We start from the raw sequence: 15,804 nt of genomic DNA, 5'->3' as shown, positions 1-15,804 counted from the left end.
CAGTCAGACAAACGCACACACACACACACAGACAGACAGACAGACAGACAGAAACACACACACACAGACAGACAGAGACACACACACACAGTCAGACAAACACACACGCACACACAGACAGACAGACAGACAGACACAGACAGACAGACAGACAGACAGACAGACAGACAGACAGACAGACAGACAGACAGACAGACACACACACACACACACTGACAGACACACACACAGAGACACAAAGAGACACACACAGAGACACATAGAGACACACACAGAATCACTCACACAGACACACACAGAATCACACACGCACACACACACACTCCTAATGTATGTCCAGGCTGATGCTCGGTGGTCCTCACCAGCCAGACCCAGACACTCCTCCCATGTAGAGCAGGGTGTCCAGCAGGTCGTCCTGCCCCATCTGCTGGAGAGACCCCAGGAGAGCCACAGCCGCCCTCTGCCCCCCCCCAGAGCCCAGCAGGGCGATGTGGGGCACCGAGTCCTGGAGGGGGGGGGGGGGGGGGGGGGGGGCGACGTGCACACAAGACCATGAGCAGCACACACAGACGGTACGAAAGAGGGAACGGAGGATTCATAAGGCAGAGAGTAAGTGAGGAAGAAAAATAAGGAGACTTAAAGGGAAACTTCACCCATTTCCATTAAGCTTTGTATCGTTAGTAACCCACTCATATTTTTGAATGGTCGTGCATCATTCCCTTATTTTCTGGAGAGACTGGAGAGATCCGTATAGATCTCCAACACTTCCTGTTTAAGATGACGCAATATGACGATTTTGGCGTAGAAGTAAATAGGAAGTGTAAGAGGGGAGGATTCTCGTAAGACTACAAGCACTAGTCCCACCCCTCTAGGGGGTGGGACCCACTGACGCTACAGACCTATTAGAGCAGTGCCAGTGGGTGGGACTTCACCAGCAGAAACTAGCATCCACAGCGTCTGAAGCCAAGATAACAGAGGCTGTTGATACAACTGAAGTACAATGGCGGAAGGTACTGGATCTTCACTAGAAATGTTTCAATTTTCAAGCAGTCTTGCGGTATCAGCTTGGTAGATGGAACAGCGAGGTGTCCGATAGGCGGAGATCTAGACCAGCGGGAGTGGCCAGCGAAGCTGTGCATCGTGGTGCATGGTGGGAGTTGTTGTCTTCAATCCACAAGCGCCAAAAAGTCACTTTCTGCCTTTTCTCGGTCAAGACGGCACCAAATTAGAATTTTATTTTATTATTCAACTACATATAGGACCCAATTTCAATACTTATTCATACCTCCACCGGTGAAATGCTCCTTTAAGGAATAAGGAAAGAGAACAGAAAAAAGAGTTTGAAAAAATGCTCTGTATATTAATATTCCATATACTTTGTTATATGTACCGCATTAATGTGCATCCCCAGACTTTGGAGTGAATTCCTGATCCCCTCCTTCCTCGCTGAGACAAACTGCTGTTCTCCGAGGGACAGCAGACTGGCTGGTTCCTGAAGCGCGCACACACACACACACACACACACACACACACACACACACACACACACACACACACACACACACACACAGTGAAACGCATGCCCATAAACACAGTATCTGTCATTGCGTCCTCAAGGTCAAACACCTTGTTTGTAGCGTCCTTCATCATGCTCGTCGTCCTCTTCAGGCCCTAATGTTATTTGTAGGCAATAGAGCGAAATCCACACTTTTCTTCAGAGCAAGATCAGCTTCAAAATAATGTTTCTATATTTTTTTTAACAAACGCCATACATGGATCATTGCTATTTGTAGTGAAAAGCATACAGAAAATCATAATATTAAACCATCCATTAATTATAACTCTAAAAGCAGCAATTAAAACATTGGTTTGACTCTAGGAGGGCCGTCGTCATAGAAACGCTAATTCGGAACGTGAACGGCTCACCTGTGGTTGAGAGCCTGTGGCGCCCCCTGCCTCAACGGGGAGAAACAGCGTTTGTGTAATTAGGGTGAAAACACAAACGTAGGCTGCTGTGACCCCGCCAGTTCGCCACCCGTTGCAGGGCATGGTGATTCAACGCCGGGGATGGGTAGGGATCCTCGATGGGTAGGAACGCCTCCGCCACAGAACTCGCCCACCATTTATACCGGACTATTATCACTCCATGAAGGAGATAAGGGTGAGGACAGCAGAGTTCAGCTTGTCAACATGGATCACCAAAAGGACAGGGAGTACGATTTTGGGAGATAGATTTCCAGAGCACAGTGCATACACGCTTATTAATCGCATTCATGCAAGATCTATGGTGGGAAAGAAGGATACTTGCAGGCCCCTGTGTCTCAGTCGCAGCCCTGGATGGTTCCACAGGGTCAGATGTGACATCGACTGGAAACCTAAGGCCTCGGAGAAAGAAGACAGGAGAAGAAGATCAAAAAGAGAAATCATGAAGCATAGATACATTAATACAACATGCGTAACCTTGCGTGTGTTTTAGTGCTTTCTGCAGTGCTCATCACATCGGAGACGAACAATCAGTGTTGAATTGAAGCCAGGTAACAAATATGTCTAGATTCAGGTTCTCAAAGTTTTGACAGCTGAGGGCCAATTTAGGAATCCAAATTTGGACTGAGGGCCGCCAAAGGGAAATAAATTAGGCGGGAAACGCTGTCAGCATCCCAGTGGTGAAAAAAAACATTACACCGTGGACCTCTGGTAGTGAGGTCAAGTGAGATGTAAATCACGAAACTGAGGTTTGTCCTTTTCAAAGTAATGTACAGTCGGATTAAAACTAACAAATGTAACAGGATTTAATTGAAAGCTATAGAGTCGACTTTTCTCTTTATATTTATTTACTTTTGTTGAAATAAATATGGATATAATAATAAACAATAAAAAAACATATTAAAATCAATACATATATATTTTTTACTTACATCTGTCTGTCATTGCGGGCCGCCAGGAATGTTTCCGTGGGCCGTCATTGGCCCGCAGGCCGCACTTTGAGAACCAATGAATCATTGAATGTTCTTCATAGAACCCCCCCCCCAAAAAATCTGAGTCTGCAAATAATGCATGATTGCATAATTATTTCAGTGGGTTCACATTTGGATGAAATCCACACAGAATTAGGAAAGACAGCTGGGTTGTGTGACACACAAGGGGGTGGCGTGGGTTTGTTTGTTCTTGTGTTTGCTGATTGTATTTGCGTGTGTTCCTTTGAACCAAACACAGGTTTCCATAAAGGGTTAGCAGCGCCTCCGGGCTACACAGGGACACAGGTCAGACTGCTGCAGCAGAAGACACAGCCCCAGAGAGAGCCTTCCTCCCGTTCTTACTCAGACTACCTGTTCCATCGCTCCTCCCGGGATGGTGTCCTGTCGTGGGCGCGCGGCTGTGCTGGCCTGCTTCGTCTGTGTTTCACTCCGAGGTCTTTTAGCCCAGCCTGTGAACGCCACTGCGGAGCCCACCCCAGAGACCAGTGCCAAGGTGAGAGGGATTCATAACCTGAACGCCAAAGTCTGCCATTCGCTCTCCTCTCGTGATGTTGTGCACAGGCCAAATCAGACTTAAATAATCTATTGTGTAGCTACTATGCTATTCTATTCGTATGTTCACACCTGGTAAAAATCCACACGGAAATATGAAATACACAGATTTTGTATATTGATGTTTTTTTGTGCGTGTGTTTTCTATTTACATTTGTTCCCTCGATTCGGACTATGTACATTTCTATGTAACAGAAATAATAACGCAGGGGCCCCAGGCTTCACAGAGAGACAGGGCAGAGTGCTGCAGCATCAGAGAGATTGTTCAATTATTAATGAAATATGTAAACAAATGAATAACCTGCCTATATAGGGAGGTACCTATAGGTATGTAAAAAGGTAGCTTTTAGGAGCTTCTTTGAACACTGGGAGCAACATTGCACTGTTGCCCAATGGCCAAGGCTTTGTTGTGGTAGTAATTGCGTTGTGATAATTGTGTTGTGGAGTGCCGTTGTGCGCTCTTTGATGCAAGCTGTGGCAGAGCATTTTTTTTTTTTGCATACGAGGCGGCCCGCGAAAGGACACCACGGTTTCCTGCGCGTGTAGACCAACACACACACTCACACTCTCTGTCATCCCACTGTTCTCCCAGCAGCTTGTCCGCGGGCCCAGCGACGCTCTGAGCCCCGGCGAGGCGGAGTTCATCCGTCAGAGGAAGGAGGTGGTGCTGGCGTCCCTTGGTAGACTCAACATCAGCAGCACAGCGGTGAGTTACATAAGGTGGACCACACCAACCGTTTACCCTCCATTTAATGCCATGGGCAGACCATCCAATTTGGTCCGATGTGTCACTGAAGAGAGGAAGAGGAGAGATAGACTTCTCTGGGTTTTCTGTCCCCCTTCCCACCACTACCACTTCCACTCCCTCCCGTTAACAGTGTACTGACTGTCCCCTGCTTGCGGTCACATTGTTTACTGGCTATGTTAGCTTTTATGAACAACCCCTCCGTCCTTCCTGGCCTGGACTGACTATCCTACTGTTTGCAGTATTACTGTTTACATATTTAATACTGGTTTTCTTTAGACATTATCCTTGTACTGCTATACTGTTTAAATTATTAATATGCTTGCACTAGTCCTTTTTATCGTCTATATTTAATGCAAAGCATATCTTATATATTTTATATATTTTATCATCCATATTATCAATGTGGATATTTTATTTTCTAAACAAGGGTTAGAACCCTAAAGAAACATACAATGAGATATAAACACATAACAGAAGATTAAGACATAATGTATAACGCAACTTAGGCAATTTTTGTATTCAATGTTTTTTTATGATTTGAGCGATTCTCCTTCCCCCCCCCCCCACCCCCCCCTCCAGGACTCGGTGCCCCACATCGCCCTGCTGGGCTCTGGGGGGGGGCAGAGGGCGGCTGTGGCTCTCCTGGGGTCTCTCCAGCAGATGGGGCAGGACGACCTGCTGGACACCCTGCTCTACATGGGAGGAGTGTCTGGGTCCACATGGTACCTACCCGGGACACGGCTTAGAACTGTACTATCGTCAATATAGACTGCTGACATTTGCCTGACGCTTGCTTGTCTATTACCATAGAGTGGCTGCTCAGCGTGAATATTTTAACATGAAGGTTCGACTTAAACTATTGGTTCTCAAAGTGCGGCCCGCGGGCCAATGGCGGCCCGCAGAAACATTCCTGGCGGCCTGCAATGACATACAGATGAAAGTAAAGAAAAACCTTTTTTTTATTATTATATCAATATTAATTTAAACCAAAAAATATATATATAAAGAGAAAAGTCGACTCTCTCAATTAATTAAATTCTGTTACATTTGTTTGTTTGAATCCGACAGTTCATTACTTTGAAAGGATGAACCTCAGTTTCGTGATTTAGACCTCACTTGACCTCAAAAACAAGCTACCAAGTGCTTTACAAAGACGTACAGAAATTGAATGTGAAAAATTTGACAGTGATTATGACAAGCGAGATAAAAGCCTTTTAACGAACCGGGTAACCAGCGTAGAGATGCTATACTAGGCTTCAATTCTTTTAATGTATTTTGCAAGCAGTCCTGCTGCTGCATTTTGAACAGGTTGAATATTGGAGAGGTTTTGTTGAGAGAGGCTGTGTTGATTGAGACAGGAACGCAGGGAGCTACAGTAGGGGGGGGGGGGGGGTCCCCTAGAATGATATCGTAAAGGACTATAAGTCGTGTCGTCTCAGGGCTATTAACCACTCTAAAACAGGACTGAAATGTAGTGAAGAGCCTGTTGACATTCATTTGAAAAATGACAGTGGCTAGATGCTTAGTAGTGCCAGACTTAAGTGCTTGCAGGGTGCAAGGAATTTAATGGCAAAGGTCAGCAATTACAATGCAATTATGCAATTACCCCTCCTTTTCAAACACTCACCAACAGCTTGGACCTGATTAAAGAGATGTATCCACCGAAGGTTCAGTAATAAGCAGTGGAGGTTTTATGGTGTCGCTGATTATATTCGAGGTGGGCTCTAGAATCATGTTTATATTGAGCTATATAGGTTAAAGGCAGAGATAGCTCTGTGCTCTAATTGATTAAGAGTCTTGACAGTGTGGCTGCAGTAAACAACAGAACAGATCTATGAAGTAGATGAGTGTGTGGCCGGTTATTGAGTACCACTGGGATGCCAGAATACACTGATCCTCAGTGGAGTGACAACATGGAGCCAGTGGTGTGTGTGTGTGTGTGTGTGTGTGTGTGTGTGTGTGTGTGTGTGTGTGTGTGTGTGTGTGTGTGTGTGTGTGTGTGTGTGTGTGTGTGTGTGTGTGTGTGTGTGTGTGTGTGTGTCTGTGTTCATGTGTGTGTCTCCTAGGACCATGGCATTACTGCACACTGATCCTCAGTGGAGTGTCAACATGGAGCCAGTGTTGTGTGTGTGTGTGTGTGTGTGTGTGTGTGTGTGTGTGTGTGTGTGTGTGTGTGTGTGTGTGTGTGTGTGTGTGTGTGTGTGTGTGTGTGTGTGTGTGTGTGTGTTTATGTGTGTGTTCATGTGTGTGTCTCCTAGGACCATGGCGTTGCTGTACAGTGATCCACAGTGGAGTGTCAACAAGGAGCAAGTGTTTTCCAGTGTGGGGGTCCACGGAGATAAACCTTGGTGGAGCCTATTTACTGGGCCTTATTGGTGGCTAAGGGCCAAATCCAAAGATGAGGACTTCTCCCTGTCAGAGATCTGGGGTCTGCTGACCTCTTATCTCTTCATGAACCACGTAAGGTTTATCTATAGCCATGCTGATCTCATACAGAGCTCACATTCTGTTTCTCTCTGCAGGTCAGTCTAGCCTTGATGAAAGGCACTCCTAAAACTTAAAAACGATCGATGCTAGGGGAGGGATTTTTAGTTAATGACAAAGTAAGGAGAAGAACTGATGGAAACCGTTTTAAAGAGATGAAAAGATGAAACGCAAAAGCATATTCTTCTTTTGAGAATGACCTTCTGAGAAAATCGCATAACCTCCAACCAAATTCGTCAATAGCGAATAAAGCAAAAGACTACTTTATTAACGTCATCTGTTTGGCTGGAGAGAGGCCAAGGCCATACGTACATATGTTTGGTGTGTTTTTATGATTTCAACAAGGCGGTGTAGTGTAACCATAGGGAGAGCGGGCCAGCGGGGTTGTTTCATGGGTACTTTGGGATTGGCTCAGATCGTTTCACGTGATGTCTCGGGGCAACCTTGGCCCCTGCCCCAGGCTTTGGTTTGAGTCTATGTTCTTGTTGTGTCTTGGGTTTTTTCGTATGTACATGATAGTGTTTGCGATTCGTGATGGCTTTGTCGTGATGAATGCTAATATCTGATATAAAGTGTTGTTTATTATGATCTGGGTTACTATTGTGGTATAGTAATATCTTTAGCCTCATAGCATGAATGCCTAGGTCTTATTTTGGCCAAATTGTGATAACCTAACTCTACTAACGCTGCTGATTCACAGCGCCTCATTGGCTATATCCTAAGCCAATCAGAGTTATTTTTACATTCTATAATCACTATCTGTCATCTGTTTGACTTTGGCATATTTTACGCTAAATCTAACCTGAACCATAAAATATAACTTAAGCAATTATGCTATGAGGCTAATGATGTTATGTTTAAGGAGATGCATTTATAGTGGAAAAATAACCAGTGAATTAAGATCCATTTTAAGTGTAGCAAATAGTCGGACTGCAACTATTAACATTTCTCTCCCGCATCGCAATACGGACCCCATGAATGTGTTGACACAGATAATCGTTATCCTTTTGACACGACCCTGAACTCTCATAATACAGCCTCAGGCACCAAGAACAAACTCAAACATTCATGTCTGTCCATTGAGAGTGTGTCTGGTGTCGCATAGATGGATCAACGTCTCCTGTCAGCCGAGGCCAGTCGAGACAGCACCAACCCATACCCCGTCTACAGCGCCATAGAGAAGGAGTGCTTCAATACGAACACAACAGAAGGTTGGACCACACACACACTCACACAAACACAGGCACGCACACAGTCACACACCAACGCATAAAAGCACACATTAATACAAACTTGGATTTATAAGGAAATGGATTTTCATTTGTAACCTCTCTCTCTCTCTCTCTCTCTCTCTCTCTCTCTCTCTCTCTCTCTCTCTCTCTCTCTCTCTCTCTCTCTCTCTCTCTCTCTCTCTCTCTCTCTCTCTCTCTCTCTCTCTCGCTCTCTCTCTCTCTCAGCTGTGTGGTTTGAGTTTACCCCTCATGAGGCAGGCTTCCCAGAGTTGGGTCACTTTGTTTCGACTGCCTACTTGGGCAGCGGTTTCGAGGGAGGGGAGCTCAAGGAACGGAAGCCAGAGATGGATATGGTTCAACTGCAAGGTTATTTTCCTGGTTAATCTAAACATGAAAACACGTCCTTCCTGTTTCATGTTTGTTTTCTAATTCCACAACACTTTCCCCTGTGTGTGTGTGTGTGTATGGGGGGGATGTTTGTCTGGGTGGGTATGTCTGTGTTTTTTCGTGTGTTTGTGTGTGTGTTTGTTTGTGTTTGTGTGTGTGTCTGTGTTTGTGTGTGTATGTGTGGGTGGGTGTATGCGTGCATCGTATTGTTCTTCTGCAGGTATTGTGGGTTCTGCTTTGGCACATGAGGACAGCATTGCAGAGATTGCGCCTCCTTGGATGAATATGTCAACAGCTGGTAATTCATTCAAAACCATTCATAAGGCCTTGATATGGAAGACCTCAGCATTGTCATCCTAAAAAGACGGCATCTCATCACCGAGGAACTCTTTACTCTTTTAAGAATGGTCACCACATTGATCACTGCTATTGACTTTGCAGAACTACTGAATGCCTTTTTAATGTCCAGGATCCAACAAGTCAAAGATGTAGGCAGGTTGGCCAATGCCTTCAAGCTGGTTTCTAGATAGTTTTTAGTTAGTAAGTGACCCAACTACTGTTTTGTCCACTTTCCCTGTTACGTAAATAAACCAATAGGCCAAGATAGTGAGATAGAGAGTTAGTTAGTCAGTAGGTGAATTAGTTAGTTTGATTATGAGTTAGCGACCCTGGAGCGGTACTTGGGTGATCTCCGCTCTCCGCTTGCGTTGGGCGGTCCCAATGATTCTAGCTGTAAGTTGCCCTCAGGTCTTCCAGCCTACCTCTTCATCTCTTCAGATACGCCCTGGGCTCTGGCACAGAGCCATGCCTCCACATTTAGATACGATGGTGCTCATTGTGTCGTGCTCCATGTTTTGCATTCGGCTACACACGTTCAATAAGTGAGCTTCATGTCGTTTTCATCTGCAGTGTGCCCTGTGCTGTTTCTTTTGGTTTTGCAGGTACAGCCCTGAAGGACCATCTGCGTATTCATTTCACGTTGACTATTCTGGTGGATATGCTCGATTCTGGAATCACAAATGTCACGGATTTGGCTAAAGTGGAAGACCTGCAGAAAAGGGTGTCTGGTCAGGGACTTTCATTGGTTTAATTTAAATAATAACAAATCCTGTACAATGTTGCCTCATTGGTAAATATCAACTAGAAGTAGGCGTATATGTTACTTATGAGACCCTCTTCACCCCCCCCCCCCCCTCCTTAGATATACTTCTCGAGGAGGTGCCTCTGCACAACTTGACCACAGAGGAGCAGGTTGAAGAGTTGCAGCGCAGGAACCTGGCGCTGGTTGGAAGCGTCCAGACCTGGGTCGCGGAATTGGACAATGGGGTATATAAAGTTGCAGGTCAGTCAGTGACTGTCTTCCTTCAGGATACACAGCCTGATACAGAACAGCACAGGCCTGCGTCATTGATACGGTCACGCGATGCGCATGCGTGTTACTGCCACTTTGTTGTAATCAGGGCCGCCAACGAATCTGTCGGTGTGAGAATCATTCTAGGATAGAGACTTCATGGAAGAAATGTCAACATGACCACAACATTGTTATCATCAGATAGGCTTACTTTAAGTAGTTTTGCACACACTTTATCCAAAGCAGCTGGACAGAGAATAGTGAATAGGAATCAGAAAAAATAAGGTTATGTGTTTATTTTTTGTAGTCAGCATTGGTGTAAAGAGTAGATTGGTGTATATTATGTATATATTATATATGGTGTATACATCTACGGTCTACTCTTTACACTGTAAAGAGTAGACCGTAGATGTATCACATTTAAAGGGCTTTAGAAATTGAATGCATTTTTTCGTTTCTTGAACAAAGGGTTTCATTCTTTGGAGTTAGAGTTTTAAAATGTTATTGATAACCACCCCCTTTTCTAGAAAATAGGATCATGTGATCGTTACACTACGCCATGAATTCAGTGCCATGCGTTGAGCTAAAGTGATGAATTCATCCTGTTTTGCAGTTGCTGACTTGATGGAAAAGGTTCTCCCATTGCTGATCAAATGGCAGTGGGGAACAACAGAAAACTTCCTTTACGCGGTCAAAGGTCAGACAGCTCAACGCTTTTTAGCCAATAGATTATTATTATTATTTTTTGGTCATTACATATTGTTTTAAACCAATGAAGTACAAATTGATCTTCAAAGATGTGAAAGAATACTATCCAAGTAGTCGATTTTAATAGAGTCGGATGTTGAAGAAATCTTAAGGAGAAAGTCTTTCTTTCCTGGTTGACGGGCAGATTCGGAGGTCCCTGATTGTCTCCAGTCAAGGGTGTTAAACCTGATCGACGCGGGCATCTCCATCAACGTGCCGTACGAATCCTTCTTGGGGAAGAAGAGGGACGTAGACCTCCTCATAGCAGCAGAGTTCAGTGCCGGGGAAATGTTTGAGGTGAACTGCCGGCCCTATGCTCCCACACACTTTCTGCCTTCATGAAACCAATCAGTATTGCCCTGTGCCCTGAAGCAAAACACATTCAAATTCTGTTTGCCGTTTAAAACGATATGATCTAGATTAATTTCCTAGATTCCTATTGGGCGAGGAATTAAAATCAACCAAGACCAAACACAGATTTCCACAAGTGGTGATACTATGAAATCTATCGCCGATAGTATCGCAGGAGATGGTGTAGTTCTGGAGTCAATCAGAAACACTGATTGCACAACTGATACTGATGCAACTGAATCACTCTTCTTTTGTTTTGTTCTACCAAAAGGGAATCCTTTTGTTTAATCTTGAAATGACTTCATACACTTGATGTCATCACCAATAATAACCATGATCTCTGCACCATCCCTTTGGCCCCAGACTCTGACCCTGGCCAGGGACTATGCAGCTGCAGTCGGGAAGCCCTTCCCAATGATAGACGAGCAGGTCCTGCTAGACAAAGACTGGCCCAAGGACTTCTACGTGTTCCCGGGGGAGAATTACCAACCCACCATCATATTCATGCCTCTTTTCAACAGGATCAACTGCAAAGGTCTAGCGGTCACTATGTCTCATATGGATGTTCATGGTTGCCCCATAATATCTGTTAGGTGCCTTGTTTACGCCCTGTGGCCGAAGGAAATACCAAATGTAACATGACATTAACGTTCAAAACTTTAGATTAATGTATCTTTACACTGATCTTTGGGTTGTTTTTTCTCCAAAGAAAATCAAAGGTTGGCCCAGAAAAGGAAGGACCTACAAAATGTCATAACAATTAAAAAAAATACTACATACACAAAATTGTAATCATAATAATAAAGTAAAGAATTACGACAATTCTGACATTCTTGACAAATTAAATAATTTCAATATGGAAACTCAACAGAAAGATGATCATGGCATAGTTACAAATATAACACTGGTGGATGTTATACATGTGTCCTACTCAACGTTACGACGCGTGAGTGAAATGGTTCGTTGGGCGTGAACGCCACTGTGCACCTCTTACCTCCGCACAGATGAGGCCGAGGTCAAGGCCAGGATGGTGGAGTACAGCACCTTCCAGAGGCCCTTCAGCCCGGAGAAGATCGCCGCCCTGCAGGAGATAGCGCGCGACAACATGAGGAACAACAAGGACGCCATCGTGAGGGAGATCCAGAACGCTGCCACGCGCAGGCAGGGCCGCAGGTACTGTGTGTGTATGTGTGCGTTTGTGTGTGTGTTTCTATGTGTGTGTTTGTATGTGTGTGTTTGTATGTGTGTGTTTGTAAGGATGTTCGTATGTGTGTGTGGATGTGTGTTTGTGTGTGTATTTGAGAGTGTGTGTGTGTGTGTGTGTGTGTTTGCGTTCGTGTGCGTGTGTTCGTGCGTGTGTGTGTCTTCCTTGGAACAAGACGAGGTCATGATTGATTTGCTCCTAGCATAAAGTGAAATAGACTCAAACTACCACACTAACCGGGTTCTTTCTATTTATTTTCCAGGAACGGGACAGACTCTGCTCTCTAAAGTATGGCTGTACGTTACCATCAACGTGGCTGACACTGTCCTCCTTCGGTTTGACACCAGAGATCTCTTTATGGCTTTGACATTATTATTAATTTGTGCAACTGTTGGAAGGAAGACTAGCTGGTGTCAGGAATCAGCCAATGGATAACCTTATAATAAAACACACACACACACACACACACACACACACACACACACACACACACACACACACACACACACACACACACACACACACACACACACACACACACACACACACACACTCAGACTATTATGACTAATATCCTCCACATTTTATAATACAATGCTTTCCTCACCCAACGTTCCAGAGCTTTCTGTTCCCCAGCTACCGAGCCACAGATAATATTCACCATGCAGAAGTGATGAAGGTCAGCCTCAAATAAATTTGTTTGTCTTATTCACAATAAAAAGACTCCAACCAATGATCAGTTGAATCAGATCTCCGTACCTTATTATAAGGTTATCTGCCAACATTGTAGCTACCACCATGCTTGTATGTTTAAAAACAACACATAGCGTTTCAAATCACAATGCATCATTTTTAAGTTTAGCATTTGCATTTAGTGTTCCCACTCCCTGCTCGGTCCTCTCAGTATTGTTCGTTGTCTTGAGGGATTCTGTTTTTGATACTGTGCTCACAACAATAAAGGTGCAGTACATATTGTACGTCACGTGTCATGATGCCTTCGTTGTGATACATACGGTGTGGCTCAACACTTCCTGTTCACTGCAGATGAAAACCACCTGGGACCCTCAACAAACTACGGGGGGGGGGATGTCAGTGTGTGTGTGTGTGTGTGCGTGTGTGTGTGTGTGTTTATGTATGTGTGTGTGTGTTTATGTATGTGTGTGTGTGTGTGTGTGTGTTTATGTATGTGTGTGTGTGTGTGTGTTTATGTATGTATGTATACATTAAAGGGGACCTATTATGCTTTTTCGACTTCTTTGACCTATCAACGTTGTTATAATGATTGAAAGTCATGTTTAACCATACTAAAGTGTCAAATAATGACGTACATGCATTTCGACGTATTCCCTGCTGACAGTCTGGGGTGGCTGTGCAGAGCGCTAAACACTCGGGACAACGTTTGCGATTCAATTGTTCACATTTCCGGGAAACATCTACGTAGAAGTACTCCCCCATATGCCTGGTCAAATCTGCCCGCGCGTGCGCTCCAAGGAAGGTAACCAATCACAACGGAGTTGGGTTGGCAGGAGGGGGGCGAGGGGGTTGGGGAAAACCAGAGAGTGTTACCCCTTATGGGGTGTTACCCCATAAGGGGTAACACTGTCGTTTTTTATTGGTCGTCATGAAAAAAGACATAAGGGGTAACACTGTCGTTTTTTATTGGTCGTCATGAAAAAAAACTAGAGCTGTCAGTTAAACACGTTATTAACGGCGTTAACGCAAACCAATTTTAACGGCGTTAAAAAATTTATCGCGCGATCAACACAATTGTTTTATTAAAAAAAATAATAATATATATATATTTTTTTTTTTTTTTGGCTCAAAACAAAGAAGCAGTAGCCTGACTGCTATGTTCAAATGACATTTGTTCAAAGCAGTCGTTTAATTGCACTATAGGCTCTTTTTTTGTATCGTCCTGTTTTGATCAGTATATGCCAATGTTGTTATCAATAAAAAATCATTTGCACAAGGCAAGCCGATGCACTTCACCATGTTGATAAGAGAATTGAAATGAGAAGAATTATGGGACAAAAAAATCAAGGGATATTTAGCATAGAAAAAGACTGCTAGGTTCAAATGACATTTGTTCAAAGCAGTCGTTTAATTGCACTATAGGCTCTTTTTTTGTATCGTCCTGTTTTGATCAGTATATGCCAATGTTGTTATCAATAAAAAATCATTTGCACAAGGCAAGCCGATGCACTTCACCATGTTGATAAGAGAATTAAAATGAGAAGAATTATGGGACAAAAAAATCAAGGGATATTTAGCATAGAAAAAGAATTTGCGATTAATCGCGATTAATCGTGAGTTAACTATGACATTAATGCGATTAATCACGATTAAATATTTTAATCGCTTGACAGCTCTAAAAAAAACATAAGGGGTTTTCGATATTTATCAATTAAAACATAAGGGGTAACACTGCTCTTTTTTTATTGGTCGTCATGAAAAAAAACATAAGGGGTAACACTGTCGTTTTTTATTGGTCGTCATGAAAAAAACCATAAGGGGTAACACTGTCGTTTTTTATTGGTTGTCATGAAAAAAAACATCAGGTTTTTTTTCGATATTTATCAATTAAAAACATAAGGGGTAACACTGTCGTTTTTTATTGATCGTCATGAAAAAAAACATAAGGGGTAACGCTGCTCTTTTTTTATTGGTCGTCATGAAAAAAAACATAAGGGGTAACACCCTCGTTTTTTATTGGCCGCCATGAAAAAAAACATAAGGGGTAACACTGTCGTTTTTTATTGATCGTCATGAAAAAAAACATAAGGGGTAACACTGTCGTTCGTTATTGGTCGTCATGAAAAAAAAAGTAAGGGGTTTTCGATATTTATCAATTAAAACATAAGGGGTAACACTGTAGTTTTTTATTGGTCGTCATGAAAAAAAACATAAGGGGTTACACTGTCGTTTTTTATTGGTCGTCATGAAAAAAAACATAAGGGGTAACACTGTCGTTTTTTATTGGTCGTCTTGAAAAAAAACATAAGGGGTAACACTGTCGTTTTTTATTGGTCGTCATGAAAAAAAACATCAGGGGTTTTCGATATTTATCAATTAAAACATAAGGGGTAACACTGTAGTTTTTTATTGGTCGTCATGAAAAAAAACATAAGGGCTTACACTGTCGTTTTTTATTGGTCGTCATGAAAAAAAACATAAGGGGTAACACTGTCGTTTTTTATTGGTCGTCTTGAAAAAAAACATAAGGGGTAACACTGTCGTTTTTTATTGGTCGTCATGAAAAAAAACATCAGGGTTTTTCGATATTTATCAATTAAAACATAAGGGGTAACACTGTCGTTTTTTATTGATCGTCATGAAAAAAAACATAAGGGGTAACACTGTAGTTTATTATTGGTCATCATGAAAAAAAACATAAGGGGTAACACCGTCGTTTTTTATTCGCCGTCATGAAAAAAAACATAAGGGGTAACACTGTTGTTTTTTATTGATCGTCATGAAAAAAAACATAAGGGGTAACACTGTCGTTTTTTATTGGTCGTCTTGAAAAAAAACATAAGGGGTAACACTGTCGTTTTTTATTGGTCGTCATGAAAAAAAACATCAGGGGTTTTCGATATTTATCAATTAAAACATAAGGGGTAACACTGTAGTTTTTTATTGGTCGTCATGAAAAAAAACATAAGGGGTTACACTGTCGTTTTTTATTGGTCGTCATGAAAAAAAACATAAGGGGTAACACTGTCGTTTTTTATTGGTCGTCTTGAAAAAAAACATAAGGGGTAACACTGTCGTTT

The 15,804-nt window shown here is 43.0% G+C and overlaps 2 protein-coding genes across 6 annotated transcripts in view; one reads left to right on the top strand and one right to left on the bottom strand.

Moving 5' to 3' along the window:
* The window catches only part of LOC132453022 (cytosolic phospholipase A2 beta-like), an 11,178-nt gene extending 6,960 nt beyond the window's left edge, over positions 1–4,218 (bottom strand). The window contains exons 1-4 of one of the 4 annotated variants that reach the window (XM_060045881.1): positions 4,092–4,218; positions 1,927–2,375; positions 1,391–1,492; positions 363–505 (exon numbers count right to left, since the gene is read on the bottom strand). In XM_060045881.1, the coding sequence (XP_059901864.1) occupies positions 363–505; positions 1,391–1,492; positions 1,927–2,049 (368 nt within the window). In that variant the 5' untranslated portion in view covers positions 2,050–2,375; positions 4,092–4,218. Of the gene's footprint in view, positions 1–362; positions 506–1,390; positions 1,493–1,626; positions 2,818–2,915; positions 3,020–4,091 lie in introns of those variants that run through there. The other 3 variants (XM_060045880.1, XM_060045882.1, XM_060045883.1) reach the window with 3 other exon arrangements.
* LOC132453004 (cytosolic phospholipase A2 gamma-like) lies at positions 3,190–12,584 on the top strand. 2 transcript variants are annotated; one of them, XM_060045878.1, is made up of 14 exons: positions 3,190–3,468; positions 4,120–4,233; positions 4,855–4,997; positions 6,534–6,735; positions 7,865–7,970; positions 8,217–8,357; positions 8,599–8,676; positions 9,320–9,445; positions 9,580–9,720; positions 10,343–10,426; positions 10,622–10,773; positions 11,191–11,362; positions 11,832–12,000; positions 12,294–12,584. In XM_060045878.1, the coding sequence occupies exons 1-14, from the start codon at positions 3,349–3,351 to the stop codon at positions 12,316–12,318; spliced, it is 1,773 nt and encodes a 590-aa protein (XP_059901861.1). In that variant the 5' UTR covers positions 3,190–3,348; the 3' UTR covers positions 12,319–12,584. The 2 variants fall into 2 exon arrangements, with proteins under 2 accessions (XP_059901861.1, XP_059901862.1); XM_060045879.1 differs by having other exon boundaries at positions 3,191–3,468; positions 4,123–4,233.
* The last annotated feature ends 3,220 nt before the right edge of the window (positions 12,585–15,804 follow it).

This window comes from Gadus macrocephalus, chromosome 2, assembly GCF_031168955.1.
Source record: "Gadus macrocephalus chromosome 2, ASM3116895v1".
Lineage (NCBI taxonomy): Eukaryota > Metazoa > Chordata > Actinopteri > Gadiformes > Gadidae > Gadus > Gadus macrocephalus.
This window is presented reverse-complemented; position numbering and strand designations above follow the sequence as displayed.